Source organism: Lagopus leucura, unplaced genomic scaffold, assembly GCF_019238085.1.
Source record: "Lagopus leucura isolate 7727_CA_CO unplaced genomic scaffold, USGS_WTPT01 Super-Scaffold_100001, whole genome shotgun sequence".
Lineage (NCBI taxonomy): Eukaryota > Metazoa > Chordata > Aves > Galliformes > Phasianidae > Lagopus > Lagopus leucura.
Genome location: NW_024962262.1, coordinates 15,414,413 through 15,442,254, shown reverse-complemented (window position 1 = coordinate 15,442,254; position 27,842 = coordinate 15,414,413). Strand labels below are relative to the sequence as shown.

At 40.8% G+C, this 27,842-nt stretch overlaps 1 protein-coding gene across 1 annotated transcript; it reads right to left on the bottom strand.

Annotated features, from left to right (window-relative positions):
* Nucleotides 1-290: 290 nt before the first annotated feature.
* Nucleotides 291-24,202, bottom strand: OLFM4 (olfactomedin 4). Its single transcript, XM_042868603.1, has 6 exons — nucleotides 24,122-24,202; nucleotides 22,037-22,111; nucleotides 17,448-17,600; nucleotides 11,152-11,364; nucleotides 10,068-10,221; nucleotides 291-1,084 (listed from the first exon to the last, which is right to left on the bottom strand). Exons 1-6 carry the CDS (start codon nucleotides 24,200-24,202, stop codon nucleotides 291-293), a joined length of 1,470 nt encoding a protein of 489 aa, XP_042724537.1.
* Nucleotides 24,203-27,842: the final 3,640 nt, after the last annotated feature.

Genomic DNA, 27,842 nt, shown 5'->3' with positions numbered 1-27,842 from the left:
TACTAAATCTACACTGTAAATCTGCCTTCAGAGGCAGGACAATTGCAAAGCACCAAGCACCAATAAGCACCAATCAAAACCCAGTACTGCCAAGCATGATGCCATTAATTCAACTGATCAAGGTGGTCAATTATTTAAACGAGAGTAATCAAAGCAATGTATGTAACATCCAGAATCACAGTACCTCAGACTAGACAAAACCTGTAGTGCTGATAGCATTGTCTAAAGGCATATCAGATCTCTTATTTCAGCTGCTGCCAGTTTCATGGAATGCTTGTGTCACTGAGATACTAAGGCTGAAAGGTTATATCATAACTTAGAAGGTAACCATCATTGTAAACATACAATCTGTGGTCTGTGGGGCTATAAGAAAGACTCTGCATTGTCTCTAACTTTTTATCCATGATGATACTAATATGACCTTCTTCGCCAGTACTTGTGTCATACGTGTAGAAGATTTCCTCTTTCCTAGTGCTCAGTGTCCTTGTGGCATACAGAATGCCACATAACATGAAAGCATTGGAAACAGATGGCTTGTACTGTCTTGTCTGCCAAGTATTTAGCACATCAAGTGTGGTCTCATTGAGTTTGCTAATCACAATGTTGCCCAGGCTATCTTCTGTTGAATATATTACCCACAACCCACTTTCATCCACAGCAAAGTCTATGTCTTGCCACGATACACCTGCATATGAGAAACGGTTACTGACAGCAGCAGAGGGAAGGGCCTTACGCACAACCTCTTTGTTTGTATGTATATCGTACATGGCTATATTTGATGAAGAATAAACATGATAGTACAAAAAATTATTGTAAAGAGCAGCACCACTTCCTTCCCCATAGGATAGTTTTCTTTCATACATTGGATTATACAGCAGCAAATCATCAAAAGAGCCATAAATCCTAAAATAGTCAAAATATCTCCCAGCTGTGGTCAGTGGTGCAACCCAATAGATCTCTTCCTCAGGGTTGGAGGGAGAATAATCTCTACCCCAGGAACCATATTTGTAGGAAGATCCTCTCCAGTTCAGCCTTGCAACGTAGGGCTGGCTAACATTCAGCAGTCCACGGTGAATGCAGCTACCTGCAATGGAAGAGAAAAAACAGGTTTTCCAAATGTTGTCATTAAGAGAGAGGTTTTGCTCAACATAGTCTCTACAGCATGCTTACTAGGGAATAGCTCTATGGCAAAGCACAGACAAAAATGCATAATTTCATGTGTAAAAGAGCTCCTTTTGGACCAAGGAGTGTTTCAAGCTGACTTAGAAAGTTGATTTAAAAAAAAAAAAAAAATGGAGTACATGTAATTACAGTGAATATTGTGAGGGGAAAAATAAAAAATAAAAAAAAAAGAAGAAGAAAAAGAAAGAGAGAGGAAAAAAAAAGACAGCGAACATTCAGCCTCAACCAGGATTAATTTGCAGAAATTAAGTACTTACTGCATCATTCCAGACAGGGGACAGATTTGATGTGTGGTGCACTTGGAAATCCCTTGGTAAATGCAATTTCAGAAGCATTTTAGGCTATTTTCTAATTCAGTAGAATGGAGACTGTGCAAGATGGGAAAGAGGAGCATCTGATTTCTGTGTATTTTGTTGAGGAGGGGTAGGAAGGAGAAGCAGCAGTAGCAGTTCCAAGGCACCATTCCAGATGAGCATTCTACTGTCAGAATCACAGTTACGAAACAGTGCATCACATGGTGCCTTCTACCTCAGGCCCTCAAATAAACCTGCAAACAGTATCAGTTACAGCCTAGGAAATGTAGATAGTCTTCGGTCCTAGATTTCACATGAAGCAATTCCAAAGAGGGGCTAGCTTCAAGAAGTGATTATATGTACCAGAACAGTATTATTTTCCATACGTCAACTATGAAGCCATCTCCAGGAACATGGAAATATTTTTTTTTCTCATTTTGCCATCCAAAATATTCTACTTTTTTGCTCCTAAAGAATATACATGCTTTTGGGATGAATAGGATTTATTCCACAGCCATCCATTTCATAGGAACAAACCACAAATTGGAATATTCAATGATGATGAACAGCATTTGGAACAAAAATTTCTAAAAGCATCTATAGTAAATACTTTATTCTTAATGAATATCAGTGACATCCTTTTTTCCTGACAAACTCTCAGCATTATCAGCCACTGGTAGAAAAAATTCTCCACTCAGAAATGTTTATGCACCTTTGCTAAGTCCAAAGCTGCCACTGGCAAAGCCAGCAGACTTTTTTCAAGTGTAAATATTAGCATTCTATACAACTGCCACAAAAGGGTTCCACACTTTTCTTTGTAAAGGTATTCCACCTGTGGGAGTGGAAGTGGAAATGTCAAGTGACTGAAACTAGTTCACAGGCTTAATGGTATTCTGAGATATTCAAGAAACATTTAGATGTTGTACGAAGGGACATGCTTTAGAGGGGAAATACTGGTGGTAGGCGAACACTTGGGCTGAATGATCTTGTATGACTTTTCCAACCTCAGTAATTCTATGCTTTTGTGATTATCTGAGGTTTCCCAATTCAGTGAGGCGCTCAGCCTTTCTCCTTAAAGATGGAATATCTACCACTAGAATAGGCTCAAGCTTCATATTTCAATTAACCAACAATTAATGGCACAACTGTTTGGTGTTAAGAATGCCTCACAGCACAGAACCTTCATGTACCACCAACTGTGGTGTCAATAACTAAAGTCAAACTTATCTTTTGTTTTTTAAGAATTTCTCTGGGTGTTATGTCATGATTGCTTACTACCTGAATGAATGTGAAAGCTGCTGGTTATAAACACAGTCTTATGAGGGAACATCTAGCATATAACCTATGTCTCAGAGCAAAAAAAAAAAAAAAGAGAGAAACAACAGAGCAAAATTTATCTCTTGCCATCAAAGCTGACCATTCCTACCAAAGGGTGGAGTATAATTATGAAAATAAGTTGAAAACTGCCAGGAAAAGCCTGTGTGGTATCTTGCATTCAAAGACATCCTAGTCTTAGTCTACAAGTAGAAATGTGCAGAGAGTCCACCTAAGATATACTGTGAAAAATGAACCATTGCAAATGCCAAAAGATCTTTTGGAGAGGTAGGAGAAGGTGCCCTTTGTCTGGAACAAGGATACACTTGTAGTCTGATTGTCCAGGCAAGTGCATAACAGTTGTGTCAGTGTGGAAAGTCTATTTGGGCAATGAAGCTCTCCATGTCTCCTCCTTTCTCAAAATGTACCATTTGCCTCTTTCCACTACTTAACACCCTCACCCCTCACAGCCATGTGCTCACTTGCACTCATGACTTGTGTGGACATGTGATTTGCCTTCAGCATTCACTCAGTCTGTGAGGAAGGTGGGAAGCATCTTTGTATTAAATATAAATCAGTGTGCAGAAATAATGCCCCACATTATACCACAGTGGCAACTCCCCTGGGGTCAGCACTGAACCCTAGAGTAAGCCTGCATGATTGAGTGCCTAGGTTACAGCAGAGAGGGTAACACATGTTGCAAACAATCTCGTGTCATATCCCAGCCAATTTAATTCCTGAGATTCTCTCAGCTGGAATATGTGATGACCTTGGTTGAACACTCCTTCCCTCCTTCCAGTCACTTGACATTTCTACTTTACAGGCTGAGAGAGCTGGGCTTGCACAGCCCGGAAAAAAGAAGGCTGTGGCGTGACTTCATTGCAGCCTTTCAGTACCTAAAGGGAGCCTATGAACAGGAAGGGAGTCAACTTTTTGAAAGGGTAGATAATGGCAGGACAAGGGGAAATGGTTTTAAGTTGAAGGAGGGAGAATTTAGGTTGGATGTCAGGGGGAAATTCTTTACAGAGAGAGTGGTGAGGTGCTGGAACAGGCTGCCCAGAGAGGTTGTGGATGCCCTGTCCCTGGTTAGATGGGGCCCTGGACAACCTGGTCTAGTATTAAATGTGGAGGTTGGTGGCCCTGCCTGAGGCAAGGGGGTGGGAACTTGGTGATCCTTGAGGTCCCTTCCAACCCCAGTCATTCTACGATTCTATTATTCCATGCTCCCAAGAATCATGGCAAATCATTCCTGGCTCTGAAAAGATGAGTACATGCACTTAAGTGCTTCACAAAGGATAAGCCCCTGGAGCAGATAGCTCTTTTCCAAATATAGAACACCAGGGAGGCACTGCTGTGTGGCCAGCCAGGCTGCATCTCTGGAAATGGCATGCTAGTGACAATGCCTCAGCACTTGGCACAGGCACTCATGTTTGGAGGTGCTTACACCTCAGCTCATGCAATGAGAGAAAGCTAAAGCAGAAAGTGCAAAATGGCTTGCAGCCTGCCAACTCCATGAATCAATTTGAGCTGTGTTTTTCTTATATGTCTATTATGTATTGTTACCTCCGGCATGAGGGCTTCTTTAAGCTGGTGACATATTGAATACATTACAGTGATTAAATCACAATAAACGTATCTCAGAATTAAATGGTTATTAAATGCTCCAAATCTCTTGATTTGTTTAGAAAAACAGAGCACCAAAGCTTGCAGGTAGTGAAGCACTTCTAAGCTCATCTATATGCGACCTCAAATAATTTTTCATGTCATTAAGCAGAACACTATTCCAGATTTATTTTAATAATTCATACATTGTTTCATAAATAAAAAACAAACGTGTGTTCAGCAGAGAGACCTTTTTTTACAAAAGAAATAATAAATTATTATTTCTTCCCTTAAAGAGATCTCTCTGCTGAACACTTGTTTGGTTTTTATTTATGAAACAATGAATTATTAAAATAAAGTTAGAAGCATGTTCTGTTTTAATGACATCAAAAATTGTCTGAGGTTTCTATGCAGAATGTGCTTGATTTTGATTTCCTTGAAAACTCTCCCAGAATTTATTACTTTTTTTAACCAGAAAACTCAGTGGTAGTCAGGGGGTGATTTGTCTTCTGCACGGGTTCAGAAGAACTCACTGCTGTTTATTCAGCCTAACCCTGCCCCCCCGTCTGGATCTTGTGGGGAAAAAACGCACAAAGGAAACAAAGTGTCATGTAATTTTGTAAATATTAGAAGGTACTTGAAATAAACTCATATGCATTATGCAAACTTTCATGTCTTTAACTCCTTTTTTGACTGTTCTAGGCTATTGATAAATTAAGTCCTGGTATTTTCACCTTCCCTTGTTTCATGCCTGTGTAGCAAATAGAGGAGAGAAGGGCTAACACATGTACATACACACAGGTATCTACTGCTCCCTGCATAAAGAACCAGTATCTCAGCTCAGCTGCTTACTAATCCTTCTGATTCATCAGAAAAGGAGCTGTCATTCAGAAGTCACAACTGAAAAGAACCTCACTTCCCTGGCTGATGGGCTGCAGAACTGAGCATGCGCAAAACACGCTGTTGGATCTTGTTTCTCCAAGCAAGTAGCTGCATGTAATTGCAGAAAGGAAGGGACCACACATGTGGAACCCACATTTATAGGAACTCCCATTAGGGGAACAGAGACCATCAGCAGGCTGGTGCTTCATTCTCCTATGTGCTCCCATGCATCAGATGCGTATCCTTCTCTCCCAGCAGATGACCCACTGCATCTAGATATGTGAGCTGTTACTGGCTGTTACTGTGGCTGGAGACACAGGAGGCAGAGCTGCACAGAGAAGAACTTAACTTTGCCATTTATGTCTCAGTAACACGAAAACCCAGAGACACCTCAGTCTTTCACCAGCATCACTGGGCATGGGCTCAGACAAAGGGAGCTGCAGTCAGAGAAGGCATAAGTTTACAGCACCTAAACGGGGATGGACTGAAGGGCTCAAACTCTTCTGACCTGCCTTCAGGCAGTTAACAATTCAACACCCTCTGTGGCCAGCAGAGGCATGAGTGTGTTGCCAGAGGCAGTTCAGCCAGTCCTGGAGAGAAGGCATGGGCCATCTCCTTTCAGGTACCTGGTGGCATCTCTTTCTGTATGGATATATTTGTTTCACAACCCGACACCTCCCAAAAAAAACAGGTGTCTTGAGATTGTGTAGGTAGTAAAATTTAAGGCAAAAATGCATTTGTTCTAAAACTCCAATGTGAATGCCTGAGTTTCAGGATTAGGCTACATCAAGTCTTCCTCCTGCTGAGAACTATTCACCACTAACTTGAAATTCTTAATTTCTTAATATACAAAAGCTGGGGAAAACGCTTTACTCTTTTTTTTTTCTTTTCTTTCTTTTTTTTTTTTTTTTTTCCCTTTGAGTTTTGTTCGACTCACTTCTCCCTGTTGCCTCTCTCAGATAATTTCAGTAAGATGTGACAAAAAATCTGCTTCAGAATCCTCAAAGAAGGTCCTTTCCTTTCTATATTTGTCCTGACACAGTCAGATGAAATCAGCACAAAGGAAAAACAAATGGATAAATATTTCTTCCCACTGGACTGGTGAAAAGAGAGAAGTTGTGCCCTGCTGCAGATAAGGAAGTTAGTGATGATGATGAGGATGAGTAACTATGTATTTACTGATCCAATTTCAGATACCCACATCTCCAGTTGGAAGATGGGGCAAACAAAGACCAGAGATTTCCCTCAGATACATTATTTGAGAAGGAGAGGCTGCTCACTCTGGAAATAAGGCAGCAGAAGCCTTAGGGGACAGAGTCAGAGGAGCTGTGTTGTACAGCATTGAGAAGCAAGAAGCTTTAATTAAACTTGCCTTTAGACTCATAGTCTTAGACAGCTTGGGGATTATCCAAGCTCTCTCTGGTTCATATTGCCTACCCAAAATATGCAGGAGAAAGGAAGAAGGAGGAAAGAAAATGCAGTCTGAAAACAGGACAAAGAGTCAGTTTAATACAAACATTATAAATATAATATGAACTAAAAGCAGGGCAAGGCCAAGTGGTTTGGCAGGAATTCAAGGCATTCAGGCTTGCAGAGAAAACGTATGGAAATTTTGTTCAAATGCTCAAATGAGTGCTGGAGAGCTTTAAAGCAAGAGGTGTGAGCATCCATGCAAAGCCTTCAAAGTGACCATCCAGAAAATGCAGCTCTCTCACATACTTACTCCATCTCCCCAAGCAATAATGTTGTTCTACAACCACTTGGTTCCATATACAGTCTGCACTACATAAAATTGCTCTACAGAGTCTCTGCCCAGAGAATATTTGCTCCCTGTTAGGCACACAGTGTCACGATATTACAGTCCCGCATGGATTAGTAGCGGTCTGATTCTACACAACACTCATGTTATCTGTACAGCTGGCAACTCCAGTAGTTAGAAGACTTGCCAGCCCTCCACAGTGTGTCTGCTAGTCCATTCTGCCACCTTTGGAATCATAGAATCATAGAATGACTTAGGTTGGAAGTGACATTAAAGATCACTGAGCTCCAACCACTTTGCTGTGAGCTGGGTTGCAACCCACCAGGCTGCCCAGGGCTCCATCTTAACTGGGCCTTGAACGCCTCCAGGGATCTGCTCAGAGACAACCCTCAACCCACACATATTTTCCAAGCCTTCTGAGTTTCCAGTTGCTGGAGGCATGAGAAGAACTCACAAATGACACCAAAGGACATCCTTAGATGATGCCTTAGATGGTGGTGACAGTTCACAATAAGTCACTGAAGCTATTGAAGTTCTAGTGATAGGACAAGAAGTAATGGCCTTAAAAAATAAATACCAAGGGAGGTTCCATTTGGGTATTATGAAAGGTTTCTTCTCAGAAAGAATGGTGAGGATTGGAACAGGCTGAACAGAAAGGTGATGGAGTCACCATCCCTGGTGTTCTTCATTAGTGGAGATGAGGCATTGAGGGACATGGTTAGAGGGCATGGTGGTGATGAGCTGGCAGTTGGACTTGATGACCTTACTGGTCTTTTTCAGTCTTAATGATTCTATCATTCATAGAACCTGGGAATCATTTTGTTCTTTATGGCTCCCACACAGTGCAGTAGCATTCAAAGGTACCTGAGACATCTGGCACACCAGTCAGGAATAAGAAAATGCTAAAGCAATATCAATTTGGTCCCGGATAAACTCTATCTTATCATCATGTCCTGAGAAGCAATACTAATTAATTCTACTATAGTCATAGAATTGTAGAATCACTGAAGACCTCCAAGATCATCTAGTCTAACCATCAGTCTATCACCGTGCCCACTAAGCCGTGTCCCTAAGTGCAGTCACTCTATATAGTTACATTTATTCCACCCCAGAGCTATTGACCTGTTCTGCACATGACCTGCCTATCCGTGCACAGAGCTGCACTGTGAAGTGCAGACCTCCCTCTTCTACTCTGTGAAAGCTCCACAGATGCTCACGTCAGCCACCCAGGCTTAAAAGCAGCTCCTGCCTCTATCATTCACAGAAGGACACAGCTTTCTTATTCCAGAGCTCGCAACTTTCCCACCGAAACAAAGGTTTGCTGTAGGCTTGAAGATAAAGAAGCTGTTTCTTTCCACACACCGTCACTCACAATAAATCAGTGAGACGTCCTTCAAATACTTTTAAAACATTGCTTGCTTTTTTTTTTCCTTGCTTTTTTTTTTTTTTTTGCTTTTTTTTTCCCATTGTAGCATTTTAAGCCTTTGCTGAGCAGCAGAGGGGCCTTGAAATTTTGCTGTGCAGATTTCTGTTTCAGCTTTTTCTCTGCCTGATCCCCAGACAAGGTGATACTTGTGCATCCTGCCAGGGAAGCACAGCAGCTGCCTGCACCACCATAAAGCCCTGAGGAGATCACAGTAGGGATGCTGCTAACCCATGGGAAGCTTATATTTCTACTAGTCCCACATTCTCACCTTTTCAACACGACACCTGAACTTGCTGACCCAAATGATGAGAGGTAAAAGCTGGTGGGTGCAAATCAGTGCACACCTCATTTTTTTTTATGAGTTCCTTTGCATTTAATCTCACTGATTGCTAGTCAGCTTATGTGAAAAAGCAGGATTCTTCCCCCAGATATTGTGTATAATAGAATGCTTACTCTTTTATAATACTCTGTCAAAAGGAATTCCTCGCATAGAAAATACTCAGGGGATAAATGCAGCCTGGTAAATCCTACCATCTGTTAGCAAGTGGAAAGTTTGACACCTCAGCTTGTGGTTCCCAAGCAGTTTGCTCCAGCATATCATCGGCTCAGAGTTCCTCAGACTGCTATTCACTTGCAGTGTGATTTTTCAAACTGAGCATAGGCCAAGGCAAAAACTACTCCAGTTGTAAGATAATTACCTCATGCCCTGTGAAAACAGTTTGTGCTTTCTAGGATGAGAAGGAATGGCCTCAAGTTGTACCAGGAGAGGTTCAGGTTAGATATTAGGAAAATCTTATTCTCAGAAAGAGTGATAATGCATCGACTACCCAGTGAGGTAGTAGAGTCATCATTCCTGGAGGTGGCACTGAGAGACATGGTTAGTAAGCATGGCGGTGATGGGTTGATGGTTGGACTAGGTGATCTTAGTGATCTTTTCCAACCATAATGATTCTACAATTCTATTATGAAGTGTGCTTTTGGAACCACAGATATAACCTCCAAAACACAATATCTCCTATTTTTATAAAGAGTAAAGCCTACTTCCATTGAAATCAATAAGAAAACTCACACTTATTTCCCTGAAGCCAGGTTTCCCCCCTCAAGGTTCTTGACCTTTTGATTTAGAAGAAGAGTCTTTCGCCTGTGAAGCAAAAGTAATCATGCAAATCTACCTTTCTGAGTTTGCATATACCATCAGCTTTGGCACATCAGTTGTTGCTCATAAATTCTCAAGCAACTTTAAAACAAAATTGCCATGACATGACATAGGTCGCTTTCACAGGAACCATTAGAAATCAAAGCTGGTCTGAAAAAAACGCAGATTCCCACATTAAAAAAAAAAAAAAAAAAAAGGAAAGGGAAGGGAATTGGAAAAAAAAAGTAGAAGGTATGGGAAGAGACTTGCTTTTCACATGCCAGGTGAGAGGGATTTTACAGCTTTTTCCAGCTGAAACCAACTAATGTGTCTGCAAGAGTTTGTTTCCTGCTCTCTTTTTCATTTTGAACCTGTTGATGAATGATTAGTAGCTGCCTGCTCAATTTGTCAAGACTGGATAGTATCATTACAATCGTTTCTAATATTGCTCCTCATGACAAGACAAATGCTTACCTGGTGGGAAATAAGGGGGTGCTGTTGTTTTGTTTTTGCTCTCTTCGCACTCTCTCAATTGATTCTGAAGATATGCAACTTGTCGACGTATTGCAAGGATATTGTTTTTGTCCATTGATTCTAGTTCACTTACCATTATAGTTAGATTTGTGATCTAAGGGGGGGGGAAATAAAAAAAAGAAGAAAATTTTATATTCCTGTCAACTTTATTTTGTAGATATTTGTAGGCAGGTTTAATTGCATCACAGAAGATGCTGTAAAACAATTCTTAAGGAATATACTCTATTCTGCCGGCCTCACATTTCCAGCAGTGCAATGTGATCAGTTTTATCTGCTTTGACACTCAGCTCTGTAACATAATGCAAAATAGTGTTAATCTGTACATAGTGTAAAAATAGGTCCTAGACCTAGTAGGTCCTAGACAAGTGCACGCTATTGTATGTGAGAAAGTACTTACTCTTGTCTTGAAAAGTAGCTTGAAATTTTATTTGCAAAGATAAGTGGTGTTCTCAATCACCTACTTGATGATCTAGAGGACAGTGGAGAAACTAACGATATTTCATTTTCATACGAAGCAATTATTCTCTCTAGGTGAGTGATTAATTACAATTTTGAAAATGTGATTTATAGTCCACTGGGAAGGTGATAGTCTTTCCCATTTCTTGATTTCATATTGATTGGGTCACTGCCCCAGCAACCAGAAGCTAATTTTTTAATTATCTAAGTTAAAGCACAGAGGCTTTCAAGCATGGGTGTCAATAAATTCATATTTATTATAATAATTTAATAAGTTCATGTGCTTAATGCTGTGCAAAAAAAAAAATCTCTTCCGGGCAGAGAGCTGGCAAAGAGAAAGAGGACTCCATTTGTTTGGATGGAGTTTTTTCTTTTCTGTACTCTGCATTAAGGAAAAAGGCATTAATAAATTTAAGGTCAAGCATTTCTTTAATTTGTTCTGATGAAATACTGAACTAATACCACTGGCTGCAGTAGAGATAGGCTACATTTCTCCAACCTAAACACTAAAGAGAGTAGACATTCTGTGTATTGACTCATTTTTGGCTAATTGAGATTCTAGCAGTACCTCCAAATATATTTGATCGATGATGACATTGCTCCCAACAACACTGGATTTCAGCTGAATGACCAGCTTTTCTAGGTTACTGATTTCCACTTTCAGTAACTGGAAGTCCAGTTCTGTGTAAGATATGCTGCTCTGTTCCATATGCTCCACTCTGATGGTTATATTAAGAATTTGCTGTTGATATATTTCAATCCTTTTTGAATACTCTTTAACCTTAAAAAAAGGGGAAGAAAAAAAAGAAAAAGAAAAGAAAAAGAAAAAAAAAGTACATATTCAGGTCCAGGTTAGCGAATAAAACAAGACTGTTTGACATATTTATCATATTTCTTAGTACCCCGTATATAACATACACATTCTTGATATACTTACTTTTCACATAAACTGCGTAAACAAAATTATCATCACATGCATTAAAAATGTAAAACTTAACCCTCATTTATTGTTGGCAGTTCCACATAGTCCCCTCAGGAATGCCTGGGGATAACTGAAGGCATAATTCTACTCAGAATCTTCCTTTTTTTTTTTTTTTTTTTTCAATTCTTTGCCAATATTGTCTCTGTAAGCTAATTTTATCCTCAGTATGCCAACAATCTACATTGGCAATTTTTTTTATTAGAAAAGCTGGAGTGCATTATCTCACAAAGCAACCCAAGGAGGCTGAGAAACGCAACAAAGGATTTCCACTTTTTTTCAAATTTACATCTTATTAATTCAAAATACAAATAGGATTTTAACCCGTGTTACATTTGAATTGTGCCAAAAGTTTCTAGAATTGGTTTTTGTTTCATCTTTGGGGGGTATGGAACGTTTAAACATACTGTTAAAAATCAAATTGCATTTAAATGAAAGTGGAAATTTTATTGCAGGCTTTAGCTAAATTAATTTACATTGCAGCCTTTTCAGCCCTTGAACCATTAAACGGTTGTCCAGATGAATGTGTTTTCACATATGTATCTGCTGAGGTAAAGGTCACAGCACATGCATTCCAATGCAAAATTAATACTGTAAGAATATTATATAGACTTGGAACATTCTTATGATAATTTAAGTTTCTTTAAATTTAACACTTCAGGAAATCTCTGTCTCATATGCTTCACAGAAATCACATTATTGTTTTTACCTTTAAACCAATATAATCACATCACAAGAGTTAAGTAAGAGTAATTATTCATTCATTGCACCAATAACTCTGTATTTATACCTCAACTGACATTTGCAGTATAAGCTCCTTCTCAATTTCTGTAACTTTTTCAATTGAGATACTTTTAGTACCCATCCTGCCAATCATTCTTGCATTATCTTAATATTTTTCCCCACCGCCTCTGGAATAGCCTTCAAAATCCTGTCAGGATGTGAAGACCAAAGATTTGCTGTTTCTCTCAGCCTCTGAGACTGGAAGGCCAGCAAATACACAACAAATAAGTCCATATAATTTTTTCTGAATCTCTTGTGGTCTAAAAAAATATGTGTGGGAGCTCATGAAGGACAATAAGGATCTTTTAAGATCATTAGATATCCAGAGAACTGGTTTAAGAAGGAGAACCGTAAACGTCCAGGATCCCTTTTTTTTTAAGTATAATTTTCAGTATCAGCATAACTACACTATAAATCTGAAATGAACAGGCATGCCACCACAAGCTGCAGCAGAAACACCCTGACTCATGATGGGTACTCTAGATCTCCCAGGCTAAGCCTGGGTAAAGAATAACTTTAAAGATATTTGTTACAATCAAGCATCAAAAATGACAGCATAGAAAGACCCAGTTCCTCATAACTGGCTGGAAAAAAAAAAAAAAGGCAGCTGGGGTGCCTTATTTGAGTTGTCACCATCACCTGTTAGGAGAGAAGGTCTGGGCAATGGTCTTGGAAAACTCAACTCTATATGGACCTTGCACTTTTACTGGTCACTGAAATCGTTTTAGAGATGGAAGATATCCTCTAAAATAGTTCTGAGAAAATATCTTTGAAGGTCAGTGTCTAAACTGTACATCCAGATTTTGCACAACAAAAAAGAAAGAGATATGATTACTTTCTGAACAACATCCAGCTGGTCCGTGTCTGAGTAACATTGCACTGGTATGTGAAACTACAACTATCGTAGAGGTATTCGGAAATCTATCTAGGTCCTATTGGTCTATTAGGACTATTAGTCTATTATTATAACTAGTCTATTTTTGGTTTAATAATTAGTCTATTATTAGTCTAATAGTCCATCTAATAGTCCAAAGGTTTATTAGCTTGTCCCATACTTTGTTACTATTAATATTACCAACATTACAACTATTAGTATTATTTTTATGATTGTCCTGTGCAGACCAGTCTACAGATGGCTGAAATAGATTCTTGGAGTTAATGACAGCTACTCATTAGTGAGAAATCTGTGAATTTGGAGTTTTCTTCAGGGTCTTGAGTTTGTGAACAAAGCACTGAGCATAGGACCCAGGCATACATCATTATTTCAGCCCTGATCGCAGAGTGCTGCAGGACACAGACTGGAAGTTCTCCTTCCACATCGGACTGTCTTCATCCAGACAACCATCCAGGTCTTTCAAGGACACCAACACTATACTGCATAGCTGAGAGCTGTCCATGTTAGTTGAGCCTGAACTAGCTCCAGCACTCTGCAGTGCTCTGTACAAACACACCAGCATCTCAGTGGATTTAAGCTCATAGGACCCCTGGCTTACCATTAGACAAATGCAGTTTTCTTAGCAGTGATGTTTTAATAGATCTGTACTGTTTTTGCAGATAAAACCAGAACATACACCAAGCACTGTGGTGCAGAGTGAACATTCCAACCTGATCAGATCTGGCTCAGGGGTTTTTTTAGCTGAGAAATATCAGTTGAAAAAAAAGGGAACATGATGTTGCTCTGTTGCTTGGCAGACAGATTCAAGCAGCTTGTAATTCCTGCTTTCCTACAGTATCTGTGTGCTAGTGACTGGCTGTTGTCTCTTGCTGGACTGGCACAGAAATTCTGTGCATGGCCCATGTTTAGGAGCACAGACCGAAAACTGGTTCTGTCTGCTGTCACATTTGTCATAAAGGCCTTAAGTAGGGCATAATGAGTGCACAGAGCTTGAAATAGGAAGAAAATGGAGCGATATGATGTATATGTAGGGAAAAGAGAAAGAAAAAAAAAAAAAAGAACTAGTTTCATTTGTTCCTCCACCTTCATGGAATGAAAAGGGCAGGGAAAATCTTCAGTGCTCATATACTGTGTCGTTTACCTGCAATTGGTATTTATCAAAACAGGTTTTGCAGCATGCAAACAGACACTTCTCTAGCATACATTTAGAGACTACAGAAGAGGGAACTGAAGTGCAAGATGAAGATGCAAAAGAAGAAAAGAAAAGTAAACATGGATAGATGAGAAAGAAGTGACAAACCAGCAGTCCTAGAAAGCTACTTGGCCTGGGGCTTTGGGCAGCTGTGACCTCCACAAACCCATAAGGAGCACAGCTGGCAAGCAGTCTGCAAGTTGACACTAAGGAGAATTCCACTCCAGGTTGATCTATTTTGAAAACAGTTCTTCCTGGTGGAGGGTAGGAGTGCTTTTTTCTCCTGTCTTTGTTAAGCAAGGATGTCATGTTCACTGTGAGTTAAGTTCTGAAAAGTACTCTCTCTCCTTAGGATAAAGTGCTGATCCATCCCTGTTACTGAGGTGTCCTCTCCCCTTTCTTATTGAGAGGAGCAGCCAATTCCCGCTTTGATTTGAAAGGTTAATTTTCTTCTGTAATCATAATTATGCTGGCAAAGGTTGATGTGACAGAGGAAAAATTAGTCTGGTATTTTCAGCCTACAGTTTGCACTCATTTGGCGCATGAGAGCATCTCTTTATCTGCAAGCTTCCCTGCCTGCTGTTTCTATAAAAGGACCCCCTTGCTTTTTTGAATTAGTGTACAATCAGGCAAAAGGTTAACGATTCAATCAGGCTGTTTATCTGGGACTTGTAGCACATGGAAAGCATCTTTAAGAGGGCCCAATCCTGAAGCTCTCACCCAGGAAAATCTCCCACGAGCCTCAAAGAGTGTTTTAGAAGAGTGAGTAAAGCATGAGTTCTCAGTGTCCAAAAAGCAAGCACTTAGAAGAAATCACCACCACTTTGCTGAGACTAGGTTGAGCTGAGAAGACAGACTGGGATCTGAATTGCCAACAGAATTGCAGATGGCAGAATGATTCCCCAGAATTTTGTTCAGGATATTCTGTTCTAATAACGGTTAATAATGAGAACAAGGATTTCATTGCACTGTTCCATTATTTTCATCTTTCTGTGAGTATTATTACAACCGAGTAGTAGTATATGGGACTTCACAAGAAAGAAGGTGAAGTATCTGTGTATATAGAGGCTCATGCATAACAAGATCTTAGATTGCTTAAGTTCAGTTATCAACAGGGCAGTGCTTGGGAGATTGCTCCTTTCTGCAGAAAAACAGCAATAACAACAACAACAAAACAAAACAGAAAAACAACATCATAACTGATATAAGTTGCACACATACAGTTACACCAAAATACAATACTTTTTTTTATTTCTGACCCAAAGTGTCTCTTTGCCTGTATCACACTGCAGTGTATGTCACACTTCATCTAACCAGATGCATTGTAACACTGCTTGGCTGATTGGTCTCGACAGGATAAAATCCAGAGAAGCCTGAGTGAGGTCAAGAATTGTCACTGTCTGCAGCTAGAATTGAAAACCAAGGTCAGCATCTACCCTGCAGTACACTGTTGGGCACCTAAAGACAATACAGTTATACCATTTTATACCAGCTGGCAGCCTGGACATTAAAGTTCACAGCAGGGATTCAGCTTGCCCTCACTTGAAAGATGAGTTTCAAATACAAGCTTAGACATCTAATTTTAGGTATCTATAGTAACCTGTGTCTTCCTATGAGCAAGATGCCTGAACTCCCTGTAGAGTCAATGGACATCTAAGGTTGTCCACACAGAAAGATCAAGCAGCAATTGAGATGCACTGCAGATCTGTGAGGTTGGCAGATATGCCACTCGTCCTAAATGGAACATGCACTGCTCTGAGGAGAGTACTGGTAAGAGGCCAGTTCCACCATGGCAAGCGACTGGGAAAAGCGGTATGCAAACACTTTGAAGAATCCCACCAATTTTCTGTTTGGGAATCATTGCTTTGCTCTTTTCCCAGTGCAATTAGTTTTAATGCTGGCAGTGACCACAGTGGGAACAGTACAAAGATTTGAAATCTCAGTGACTGTCATGGATCATCAACTGAGCAACACCTCCTTCCTGCAGGAGAACAAGTAACTCCTGTGCTTGGGAATAGTGGGGCTTCTGCCAGCTTGCCTTCCACAACCCCACTGACAGCTGAAGGTGCTTCATCATCAGCTTCAGTTCTTTCAAATCTAGTGATTTCAACTGATCTTTCCATAGGATCCTCTGCCTGTTGTTGTGGTGTTTTATGCTTAATTTCTTATCTGTTCCTGATTATACCAGAAGAGGTTTATGAATATTTATGGTTAGAATTTATAATTTAATGCTGTGCCTTTTCTGCTGTTTAACTCAAGGACACTTCATTCCTTAAGATGCCTGGTTCCTGAAGAAAACACTTTCTGCTGGACACCTCATCTGAATCCTGAATGTTTATCCACCACCAAAAGACAAAGGCAGACTTCTGCCCTCACAGGCAGCTTCCCCCATTGCACTGCAGCACGTGTAGGTCTGTCTGAGTTCCTCAGAAATTGATCTGATTTCATACAACAAGCAGCCAAAGTAGCAGAAGAGGTGTTTGTCTTTAAAAATAATACATAATTCAGCACTCTCCCTGCCACAGCCTCAGATGTTGACACAGAACTTTGTTTGTTGGATTGATTTTTAATCCATGAAAACAAAAAGAGTGAGGGAACAAATATTCACCTCACTTCCTCACTCTGAAATATGTTGACCTTACTCCTCCTTCCATTCATTTCCCTCTTGCAATCTGGCTGGCTGGATACAAATGATAACACGAGAAAGCAGGAAACTTGGTTTCCTCCAGTTCTGTGCAGCAATCACAAAATAATAAAAGTGAGCCTAAAGGGAAAAATACTGCACACCTTTAGCTGCAAGGGCCTAAAAAAGAAACTAAGGATATTCAAATGTACGACACGCTACAGTGTCAGAGATTTGAGATTTAATCACCCTTCTCCCTATCCTTACAGAGACCTCTCTCCTGCTGTTTGAAAGACAGGTCACCGAAAAGTGCTGACTGCTGTACTTTTTCACAGGAAACCATTTTTCAGCCAAGATACAATTGTTATATTTGCGAGAAAAGAACACCTTACTTGAGAAAGCTCTGCCTCAAATTTCTGCAAGAGCGTTGTGGCTATCACTTGCAATTGCTCGACCTTCAGCACGGGAAAGTCGGTATCCGGCAAGTACACAGAGCACTGACAACTTCCATGGTCATCCAGAGAGCCAGTCACGTTGGCAAAGAGCTGCAAAAACAAGGCAATAATGAAAAAAAAAATGTTAATATACTTCTCTAGAACCAATAGCTAATGCCTGGCAATAATCTGACAATCATAGGATCAACAACTTTGCTGTCAGTTTTTTTTCACCTTTTTATTCCAAGGAATTCCTATTATCCGGTAATTTTTTTTTTTTTTTTTTTTTTGGCTCAGCCTTACAAATCTTTCAGAAAAAAAAAATTAAATCTTGCTGTAAAAATGTAATCTTTGGAAAAACAGAAGAATAATAGTCCTTACTTCTCCCTTACTTCTCCAGCTTGCAATAAGTTACCCAGAGAAGTGGGGGCCCCAACCCTCGAAGTGCTAAGGCCAGGTATTTATGGAGCTGCTGGGCAGTCTGAGCTGCTGGGTGGCAATGCCCATGTCAAAGAGTTGAGACTGGATGATCCTTGAGGTCCCTTCCGACACAAGCCATTCTATGGTCCTATTAATCTTATGGATAATCATCCTAAGAAAATGAAAGAATCTTACCAGGAGGTGAGAAACCACACAACAGCAAGAAAATAATAACTTAGTAACTTATGTCCTATATTTACTGCTCTGTTTATCTGAATTGAATTAATCAAATCATCTAGTCATTTCCATGTATAGAGCTGAAAGCAGCAAAATAGAAAAACAGTGACTGAGAAAGTTTTGAAAAGAAACATGTTTTGTTTGAAATTTCTTAGCCAGCCCCAGCAAACAGGCATGAATTTAATTGTCTACTAGTGAAAGGTGAAGAACTGAATATTCAGGCTCAAGATAATGCAAAGATACCTCTCTTCCTACGGTGTTGAACATCACACTACACATCACTGCCCACTCACCCTCAGCCATGGATAGCTTGCAAAACTGTGACCCATGTCATTAGCATGAATAGCCTTGTCCTGGCTGTCTGCACACTCAGAGCATCACCATCGGAGCAATGGATATGGTGTTTGGAAAGGTCAGGGCTGGCAATTCATGATTGTGCCATAATTTATGGCCAAATCACATAATTTCCACTGGGTTGAATTCAGAGCATGCTTGGGGCAATGAAATATTTGGGGTTTTTTTGTACACAAAACATTCGCCAGTTCATAAACCTATCACAGCTTTATTAATAAATTTATTTATTGTTCCTTTAAAATATTCTGGCACATACTTCAGTGAAGCTGCATATTTTTAAGCTAGAAGCTTGCTCTTCAAATACACTTCTTTCTATAATCTCTCCTCTTGCCTTGCAGAAATCCCAGTGTTATTCATCTATTTTCTTATTCTCTCTCCCTCTTAAAAATCAAAAGAAGCAAACAACAAAACTATTAACCAAAAGATGGAATTTCAGCACTTCTTCTCTCACTTTTTCACAGTGGTTTCATTCAATTTCCTCACCACCCAATCAACCCAGTGATGGCCAGCAGCAAAGCCCAAGAATAGAGCAGCAGCAAGAAGGAATGATCCATGTTCACACTTCTGGCAACCTCTTTCTGCAGCCATAACAGCATGTACCTCATTTTGAAAGAAATCATGAAAAGATGTTTTATCTGTGTTATTCAAGCACCATGGTCCTTAAAACTTCACTCCAGGCCAGACTGCTGAAGACATTTGACATGAAAAGAAGCAAAGAAGTATCTCATAGGATGCAAGAGTGTCCCAGTATGTCATTTCTATTGATTTCCCTGCCAGATAGGTTACGAAAGCACTTCTGAATATCACACTGAAAATATACTGCAAACTAATTCTGAGTACCTTTAAAGATACATCTAACAGAATGTAAACTAGTATGAAAAATAAGCCCCTCAGTCCTTTGGTCTTAAGAATAGGTCACTTGGGAGCTTTTGCATCTCTGATTCCTCTACATGGGCATGATAAGGATGTTACGTTGCTCAGCAATAACAGGAAAATAAACAGGAAGGGGGGAAAGAACAAAGAAAGAAAGAAATATGGCTTACTGAGTATCTGTAGGACTGTCATGTACATTGGCATACTGTTGAGTGGAAGCTCTTGTATTCCATCCCTTCCGTATATAACACAGATATAATATATATATGTACATATTTAATATATATGCATGCATATGCTAGGAGGGAGTATACTACACATAGAATAGCATAATATGTACTACACATATGTATGTGTTTCTATATCTAGAAATGTGTGAAATATAAGTTTTACATTTCACTAAACTACAGTCCTAACTATACAGAGACATCCATTTTTTTCTGTGCTACAATGCTTATTCCATATGTCAAATAAACTCTTCATAAGCATACTCAAATGATCACCCGAAATGATCCTGCAGAAAAACCTCCAACTTGGGCATTCAAATTCCCTATGAAAAAACAATCATTCTATTTTAATATTTGTGTTGAAAGAGAGCCTAGAGTTGAAGGCAGAGCTTCACTGCATTCAGTGCTATTTATATGTGTGCCAAGAGACAGTTTTCCCAATGGAGAAGGCAGCCTGGGAAGGGAAAACTACTTCCTCTCTTCCATTGACATTGCTAACTTTAGGATTATGATATTGATGAGAAAAAGAAGCATTTTTTAGTTAAGATCCTCTTGGATCAGCAAGTGCTTCAATCAAGATATAACAGCAGTCAAATGATGACCATATAGCAAAAATGTCTTTCTTTATCCTATGGAAAAATGCACAGGACAAGCTGTTACTTTTGATGGATTTGTGTGTTTTTTAAAGTTTAATAATTTACATTGAATCTTTAAATGAGAGCAAACTGTCCTAGCCTACAGCAAGGACTCAACAGCAACATTTCACTGTAAAATTAAGCTGTTACATATACATATTTGAAGCTATGAAAAATGTTTCTTTCCCACATCCCTTCAATTTAAGAAAGACACCAAGAGCCAACAGGTACCTGATCTGCTGAAAAACAGAAAATGTATTCAGTTACCTAGACTCTAAATTAGAGTTATATCCTCAAAACAGCCTAACTATTTCAATGCTTCATTTCCAGCTACATTGCATCCCAGTGGCATTCACAATTCTGAATTAGCTTCTCACTCTTCCTAAGACAGAATGTGATCCACAGAAACCATATGGCAAGGATAGGAGCCATCTCAGCTGTACGAGGAGATGGATGGATTTAGGGTCCCGCTCCTAACTCCATTTAACGTTTTAAGCTCTCAGCTGGAGGTGGAGATTCAACACTCTCTTATAAAATGTTTCTCCATACATCCCACACTGGGCTAGCCTGGGTGATGAAAACCTTCTGTCAAGCTGCCTACTGTCTTTGACTTGAGCTGAAGCTGTGCTTTGGGTAGACACCGTCCTTGGTGCTTAGGTTTCAGGACCACTCAGAGCAATTGTAGCCTGTAGAATCATCTCCAAAAGCAAACATGTTACTGAGCAGTCACTGACAGAGGGAGGCAAAGAGACTCAGAAATGCACAGACCTTGGACTTGAGCACTGTACCAGAATTCTCAACAATTCAGGTTCAAGTCCCTCTACAAGTTAATAGTTGAGTAAAATTTGAACTAAGTAGAACAGGGAGAATCAAGATTTTCTCACTCTCATCAGCCTCTTGAGGACACTTTAAAGGTGACAGAATACTATTTCAAGGCCCTACTTTCATTTGCATGAGGAAGACAGAATTCAACAGAAGCCTTCCTCTTCCTCCAGGGACGTCATCCAGAGAAGTATCTCCAGAGAAGGAGAATTCACAGCCTCTCTGGGCAACCTCTTCCAGCGCTTTGTCATCCTCACCATGAAGAAGTTGTTTTGCATATTCCTATGCTCCAGTTTATGGACATTTCCCCTTGTCCTATCCCACAGACCACTAGAAAAATGTTGTCCATGTCCCTTTATGTCCCACACTTAAGATATTTATAAACATTAATAAGACCATCTCTGAGTCTTCTTTTCTCCAGGCTGAACCTGTTCACTCAGCCTTTCCTCACAGGGGAGATGCTCCAGGGCTTTTATAAGCTTTGTGGCTCTCTGCTGGACTCTTTCCAGGAGATTCTTGTCTTTTTTGCATACTGAGCCCAGAACTGGAAACAGTACTCAAGATGAGGCCTACCAGGGCAGACTAGAGGTGAAGATCACCTCCCTTGACCTACTGGCCATGATCCTCTTAGTGCACTCCAGGCAGGATGCCATTGGCCTTCTTGGCCACCGGGGCACACTGCTGGCTCATGGCTGATCTGTCATTCATGAGGACCCCCAGTTCCGTCTCCACAGAGTTCCTCTCCAGCAGGTCATCCCCCAGCTTCTTCTGACACATGCAGTTATTCCTTCCCTGGTACAAGATTCTACACTTGCTTTTGTTAAACTTCATCTGATTTCTTACTGCAACATCTGGGTAGCCTGACTTACCTGGATCAGGGCTAAGCCTCCAAGTGACTATGTTGCGTTTAAAAAATGCATGGAAACTTCTTAGTTATACTCTTTCTCAGATTTTATTGAACAGTTAGCAATGGTCATACCTTTGGGGAGCTGCGCTGGCTGGTAGCCTTCTCGTTAAGCTGAGTCAGATATTGAAGTGTGCTGGCAGGAGGAGTCTAAAATGGAAAGGAAAGCCTCTTTCAGTGCAAATTCCTACATTTGTCACCTTCCTTTCCCTACCAGCTAGCCACCATCCTACAGCTACAAAGCACTTTGATTTTACTACAGGAACCATCCCCAGAAACTATAAAATTAATTGTCTTCTCTTGACAACTGGCATTTCCCTGAGCGCACTGTCACCTCGCAGACACCTTGTTCCAAAGACAGGCTACGTGTGGCCAGAGGAAGGCAGGGGATGCTCAGCCTGCTCAAGAGGTGTGAGCTGGGGCCATGACAGACAGATCTGGCACATCTGTGTGGCAGTCGAAAACAACAGCACTGTGTCCCCGTGCCCTAAATTCACAGGCTGCTGTTCTTCCGGCAGTGACATCTGCTCCAGGCCTCCCAGATTGCGCGCCTGCTCTCGGAGCAGGACTTGCTGCCCCTTCAATCTAAGCCATCAGGTTGCAAGCTGTGACAGCTGGGACACGTATCCCACTCTGCTCACAGTGGAGGGGACAACATCAAGCTATGGGGAAGGAGCACGAGGTGAGCTGCCACGCTTCTCAGCTGGGAAGCTGATCCACCTGGGAGTCTTTTATATAATAAAACAACATACATCCCTTTTAATGTTCAGATGTGAACATATGTGCCTCCCTATCACAGAAAGGAGAGCAGCTGTCACCCTGGCATTGTACATCCCTGGAGGTCTGCCACAACTACACGGAGTGTGCTGAGGATGGTGTACCATGGTGATACAGCATAATGCTGCCCAGAGGAGAGCCTCATCAAAACCTGTTACAAGGTGGGAATTGCAGCAACACACCTCAGTGTCAAATGGTGTGACAGACGTAGCACCAAATGGGCTTCTCCCCAAGGAGGACACCTATTGCTCAGTCTTGCTGCATTTCCCAAATCCCAGCCCCCATTCCTGAGCCATGGAATGATGTGGAGCTCCAAGTGGGCAGCAAAGGGGACAGCATGGACAAACTTTTGTAGGACAGTTTATGTAAGCAATCCATTTGAACAACCATATGTGTGTTCAGGCATGGTGTGAGAGTAGATAGTAGCAATTAAATTACACAAACACAGAATCAGTTTTAAGCTAAGCAGAATGAGGAGAAATATCTCCTGTTTAAGTTTCCTCTCCTCAGTTTATCAACATATATTTAAATCTCCTTCTTGACTCCTGAAGAGTCAAGGAGTCTTAAAATCCAGATTGGTGTCTAAAGCAGACATATCAGAGTCACTGAGAGACAAAGTGGGAGTCTTCCTAATGTTAACTGTAGAAATAGTAAAAGGCAGCCTCTTGGGTGAAGCTGAGACAAAATGTTTTCTTTCATTTGGAAATGCTTGAAATCTATTTTGCAAACTTTTTCTAATGACAATTTAAGCCTAGTTTTAAATTAAAAATAAAATGAGACCATAGAAAATCAAAACAAATCTCTCACCAATGCCATTTTTTACATATTTTCGAAGTTTTCTCTTCTGCCCTCCTTCCTGTTACTTTTTCTTCCTGATTGATGTATTTGATTTGAACTTTTCTCATGCATAACCAGATATAGTTTTAGGGGGAAGAGGGAGAACACTCCACACAAAACACCCAGCATGGCTTTCATGTGCCTGGACAGCGATTACGACAGCAATCAAGCAGTTGGGAAAGCCCCCGCCTTCCAACTCCTTCCACATCAAAGATGTGTATCCTTTCCTCTTATAAGCCTTTGCTAATTAATTAGAAGCTACACAGAGCATTTAATATCCACTGAGATTCTCACTGGAAGTTGCACTCATCTAACCAAAGGCAGAATTTGACTCTGATTTTAAACCCATGCCTCATTTTTACATTTATTACCCAGTCCCTGTACATCAGTCGAGAGGAGGATGGAGAAATACTTTAAACTTTCTCCATGCAAAGATCTCAGCATTTGTCTAATAACTTCCCAACAACCTAAAAAGATTTTGCACCAATCTAAACGACATGAGAAGAACCAAAGGCACAAAACTTGGATGATGATATCCCTTCTTACCACTTCTGTAGCTGCTGTCACGGTTGCCTGTGTGATTGTGCCCTGCACAAGGAGCAGCAGAACCACCTGTATGTTCTTCATCTCTGCCAGCAGATGTAACAGCCAGGGGAATGGGAGCTCTTTTTATCATTGGGGCTGGGGATTTCCCCAGCCAAATCTTAAGGAACTTGCTTGATATTATATGTTTTTTGAAAAACAATGTCATAAAATCTTGTGAAGGTGTCACATTACTAACGCACAAAGACAAGTTACTAACCGTCAGAAATTAACTGACAATTAATCACTGTCACCCAATTTCCCGAAAAGAAAGTGCTCCCACATGGTGCATTATCTAATCTTCATCGTGGTTATGTAGGATAACAGGTGCTTGTTTGCTACAGCGGGTTGTAAGAACTTCCTCTTAATATGTCTCAACCACAAAAATTCTCATAGATCTATCCTAAGATATGCAGACAATACAGGTCTGATCTGGAGAAGAACAGATCAGATGAGACATGCAACAGGAACACCCTCCATATACTTGAAAGCCCAATAGACCTTTTACAGTAAGCTAAATGTGGGGTCTCAGCTCTAACAGAGAACAGGTGGGAAAAAATTTCCTCCTATTGATATCTTGTACATTATCAGTATGTACCCATTAGTGCTTACTCATACATCAACATTGTGTTAATGCTTAAGCAATTGCTCTCTTTTACGGAGTTTCATGCCACTTGGCCACAATAATTCACTGTAGCCTTTGAAGCTCTGATCCAGAGAGATAAAAAAGGCTGTAGACAATGCATAGCAAGGCCTCACACTGCAACTGCAACTACAGCTACGGTATGACTGGTAGCTATTTATCTGCCAACCCCAAGGCATCCAAACCTCCATAAGATAACCCACCAAGTTACAAGACCAGCTACAACCTCAGTGGAGTCAACTGCGAGTCCTCACAACTAGCAAAACAGGGATTAAAATTACTCTTTAGACTCTGTGGATGACTTAGAAATTTAGCTTGGGAGGAATGTTGCAGCTGGGGTGGAGAAGATGTCTGTGCACTTGCAAAAGAAGCCAAGAAGCCTCTAGACTAAAATGCGTTATCTTTTGTCCCTTCCTGTCTCAGTGCCTGTATCATCAACGCAGCATTTACTGTTTCCTTCTTCATTCTGTCAGACTTATTTCTTCTCCTGGATCAGTGGCAAATGGCTGCAGTAGTGTGTAAGTGGAGAAAGTGGTCAGGAGATCCTTATTTTCTACCAGCATTGGAACGCAGTGGTAAGAACAGGAGCAGCAATACTACCTCATAAAAAACCTGTCTCAAACAGTTTTCCTGTTACTGTCATAGCATTATCGGCTCCAATTTATAAACAGAAAAGCTGAGGCTTATGGTAGATCCATACTAGAAAAGTCTTCAGAGAAATAAAGTCCACTAAGGGTGATGTGTTTTAACCACAGCTTTGCATAAGAATAAGCCCCCAAATAGATTCATGAAGCTAGCAACAGCATCTTTTTTGAGTAGCTCATTTTGTAGGGCAGGGACATAATCTGTTCTTGCAAACCACTTTTTTGTAGCAAAAGCAGCATTTCCACTGGAGGATTTCATGGTATAACTGGTAATTTAATGTAAGGTAGACAAGACCTGGGAGGCATGCAATAGTGTCTAAGCTCAAAAAAACAGAGCCATGGTGGTAAAGCAAGAAACAGAATTATCTTTCTCCCAGATTATAAGCAATCCACTCTCCTAGGGTGAATCACAGTCCTTTGAAGGGAATGCAGAGGCCTATGCTGTAATCGGTGTTTTTGAAAGGGCTCAAACCCTGAGCCTCCATTCGCGAGGAGCAGAAGGGCTCACAATACAGCAATTATAGATTACTAACCATCTTCTGACAATACAAGAAAAACACTTTGCACCCATCCAGAGCAAACCAGCACATATGTAATTCAGACAATGGGTAAGTGATCAGCTGATACTGCATAATCACCACTTCTTTCTCAGCCTATCTCTTGGTGTGATTAACTAGTCTTCTCAAAACAGAACTGAGGAATATCCTGGAAACAGATCAGTCCCAAAAGGTGACTCTGATAGGGTTTAGTTCCTTACCTATCTTGGTGGGTCTTAACCAGCCCTCCAATGCTGCCCTATTAGATCTTCCTTTGACAAACATCTCCCTTCCTTCTTCAGAAAATACTCATCTGGTGAGCTGCAACCCAAGTCTCAGTGTATTTTCCCATTCTAGAGCCAAAGGGCCCAGAAAAAATTTAGACTCAGAATCAGAGACTGTTTTAGGTTGGAAGGGAACTTGAAGATCCTAGGGGATTTCATCCAGCAGTTTCTCAGACAACTTGAAGCACACTTTCCTGAAGTTTAGGGTCCTGACTCCACTCTTTGCCAGACCCGTGCTCCTCAAGATCACAAACTCGAACATGGCCTGGCTATAGCCCAGGCTGCATTTGACTTTAACCTCTTTAATGATTTCCTCCACATTGGTGAGCATCAGGTTCATCAACGCCTCACCTCTGATGGGTCAGTCCAATGCCTAGACCAGCAAGTTATCTTCAACAGACTCCAGGAGTCTCCTGGGTTGCTTGCAGTTTGCTGTGATGTTTTCCCAGCAGATAACTGAGTGGTTGAAATCCCACATCAGGATGAGCCTGCGAGCACAACACATCTTGCAGTTAAAGCAAGAAGGCCTCATCAACAGGATCCACTTGATCTTATGGCCTGTGGTAGACCCCAGCCACCAGATGTCCTTTATTGGTTCGTTCCCTAATTTTAACCCACAGGCTCTCAGTCTATTTATGCCTATTACTCGGAGACATCTTTTCACTGTCTGTCCACATAGAGGACATAGAGGACAGCTCTCCCAACCCTCCTACATTGCCTATCCCTTCTAAAAAGCTTTTAGCCCTCAATCATAGTATTCCAGGTGTGCAATTCATCCCACCTTGTTTCCGTGATAGCAATAATATGGCAGTTTTCCAATTGCTCCATGGTTTCCTGTTCCTTCTGGTTATTTTCCATGCCACATGCATTGCTGCAGAGGCAATTCAGCTGAGCTATCAATGGCATTACCTTCTTGGAGAATCCCCCCCCCACTCCTCTGGGACAATTCTGAGGTTTCTCCCCATTGTTTCCTAAAGTGTCAGTGTTCCCTGGCTCTTCTGTCACTCAGCCACAAGAGCCAAGTACATCTCCTTGCCCATCCAAGTCTAGTTTAAAGATCTGGTGATGAGTATAGCCAGCTTGCTGCCCAGGATATTCTTGCCTCTCTTGACCTGTTGCATCCCATCCAAAGTCAACACATGCCCAGTCTATCAAAGGAGCATCCTTGATCATAGAACTCCTGAGCATGACACCATCCATGCAGCCATTGCATCCATGCAGCCAACTGCTCCATTCTCCTCCGTCTGCCCAGATCATAGTCTGCAACTGCGAGGGCTGAGAACAATACCTGTGCTCCTAATTGCTTCAGCAAATTCCCAAGTGACATAAATATTTTTTTTTTCTGACATTTAGGAATTTCCTAGTTGCAGCCTCCTGTGACTCAGCTTGAAAGAGCAGGAGCAGAGAGTAATCCTCTGGCTTTGTCATTCCAGGTAGTTTCTTCTTGATGTCCCAAATGTAGGCCCCTGGCAGGCAACAAAACTCTCTAGAGAGATTTGGCTCTCTAGAAGAGACCCAAAAGGACAGGTGCTTCATCATGTGAATGTGAAGGAATCAAGCAAGCTGCCATAAAGGAGC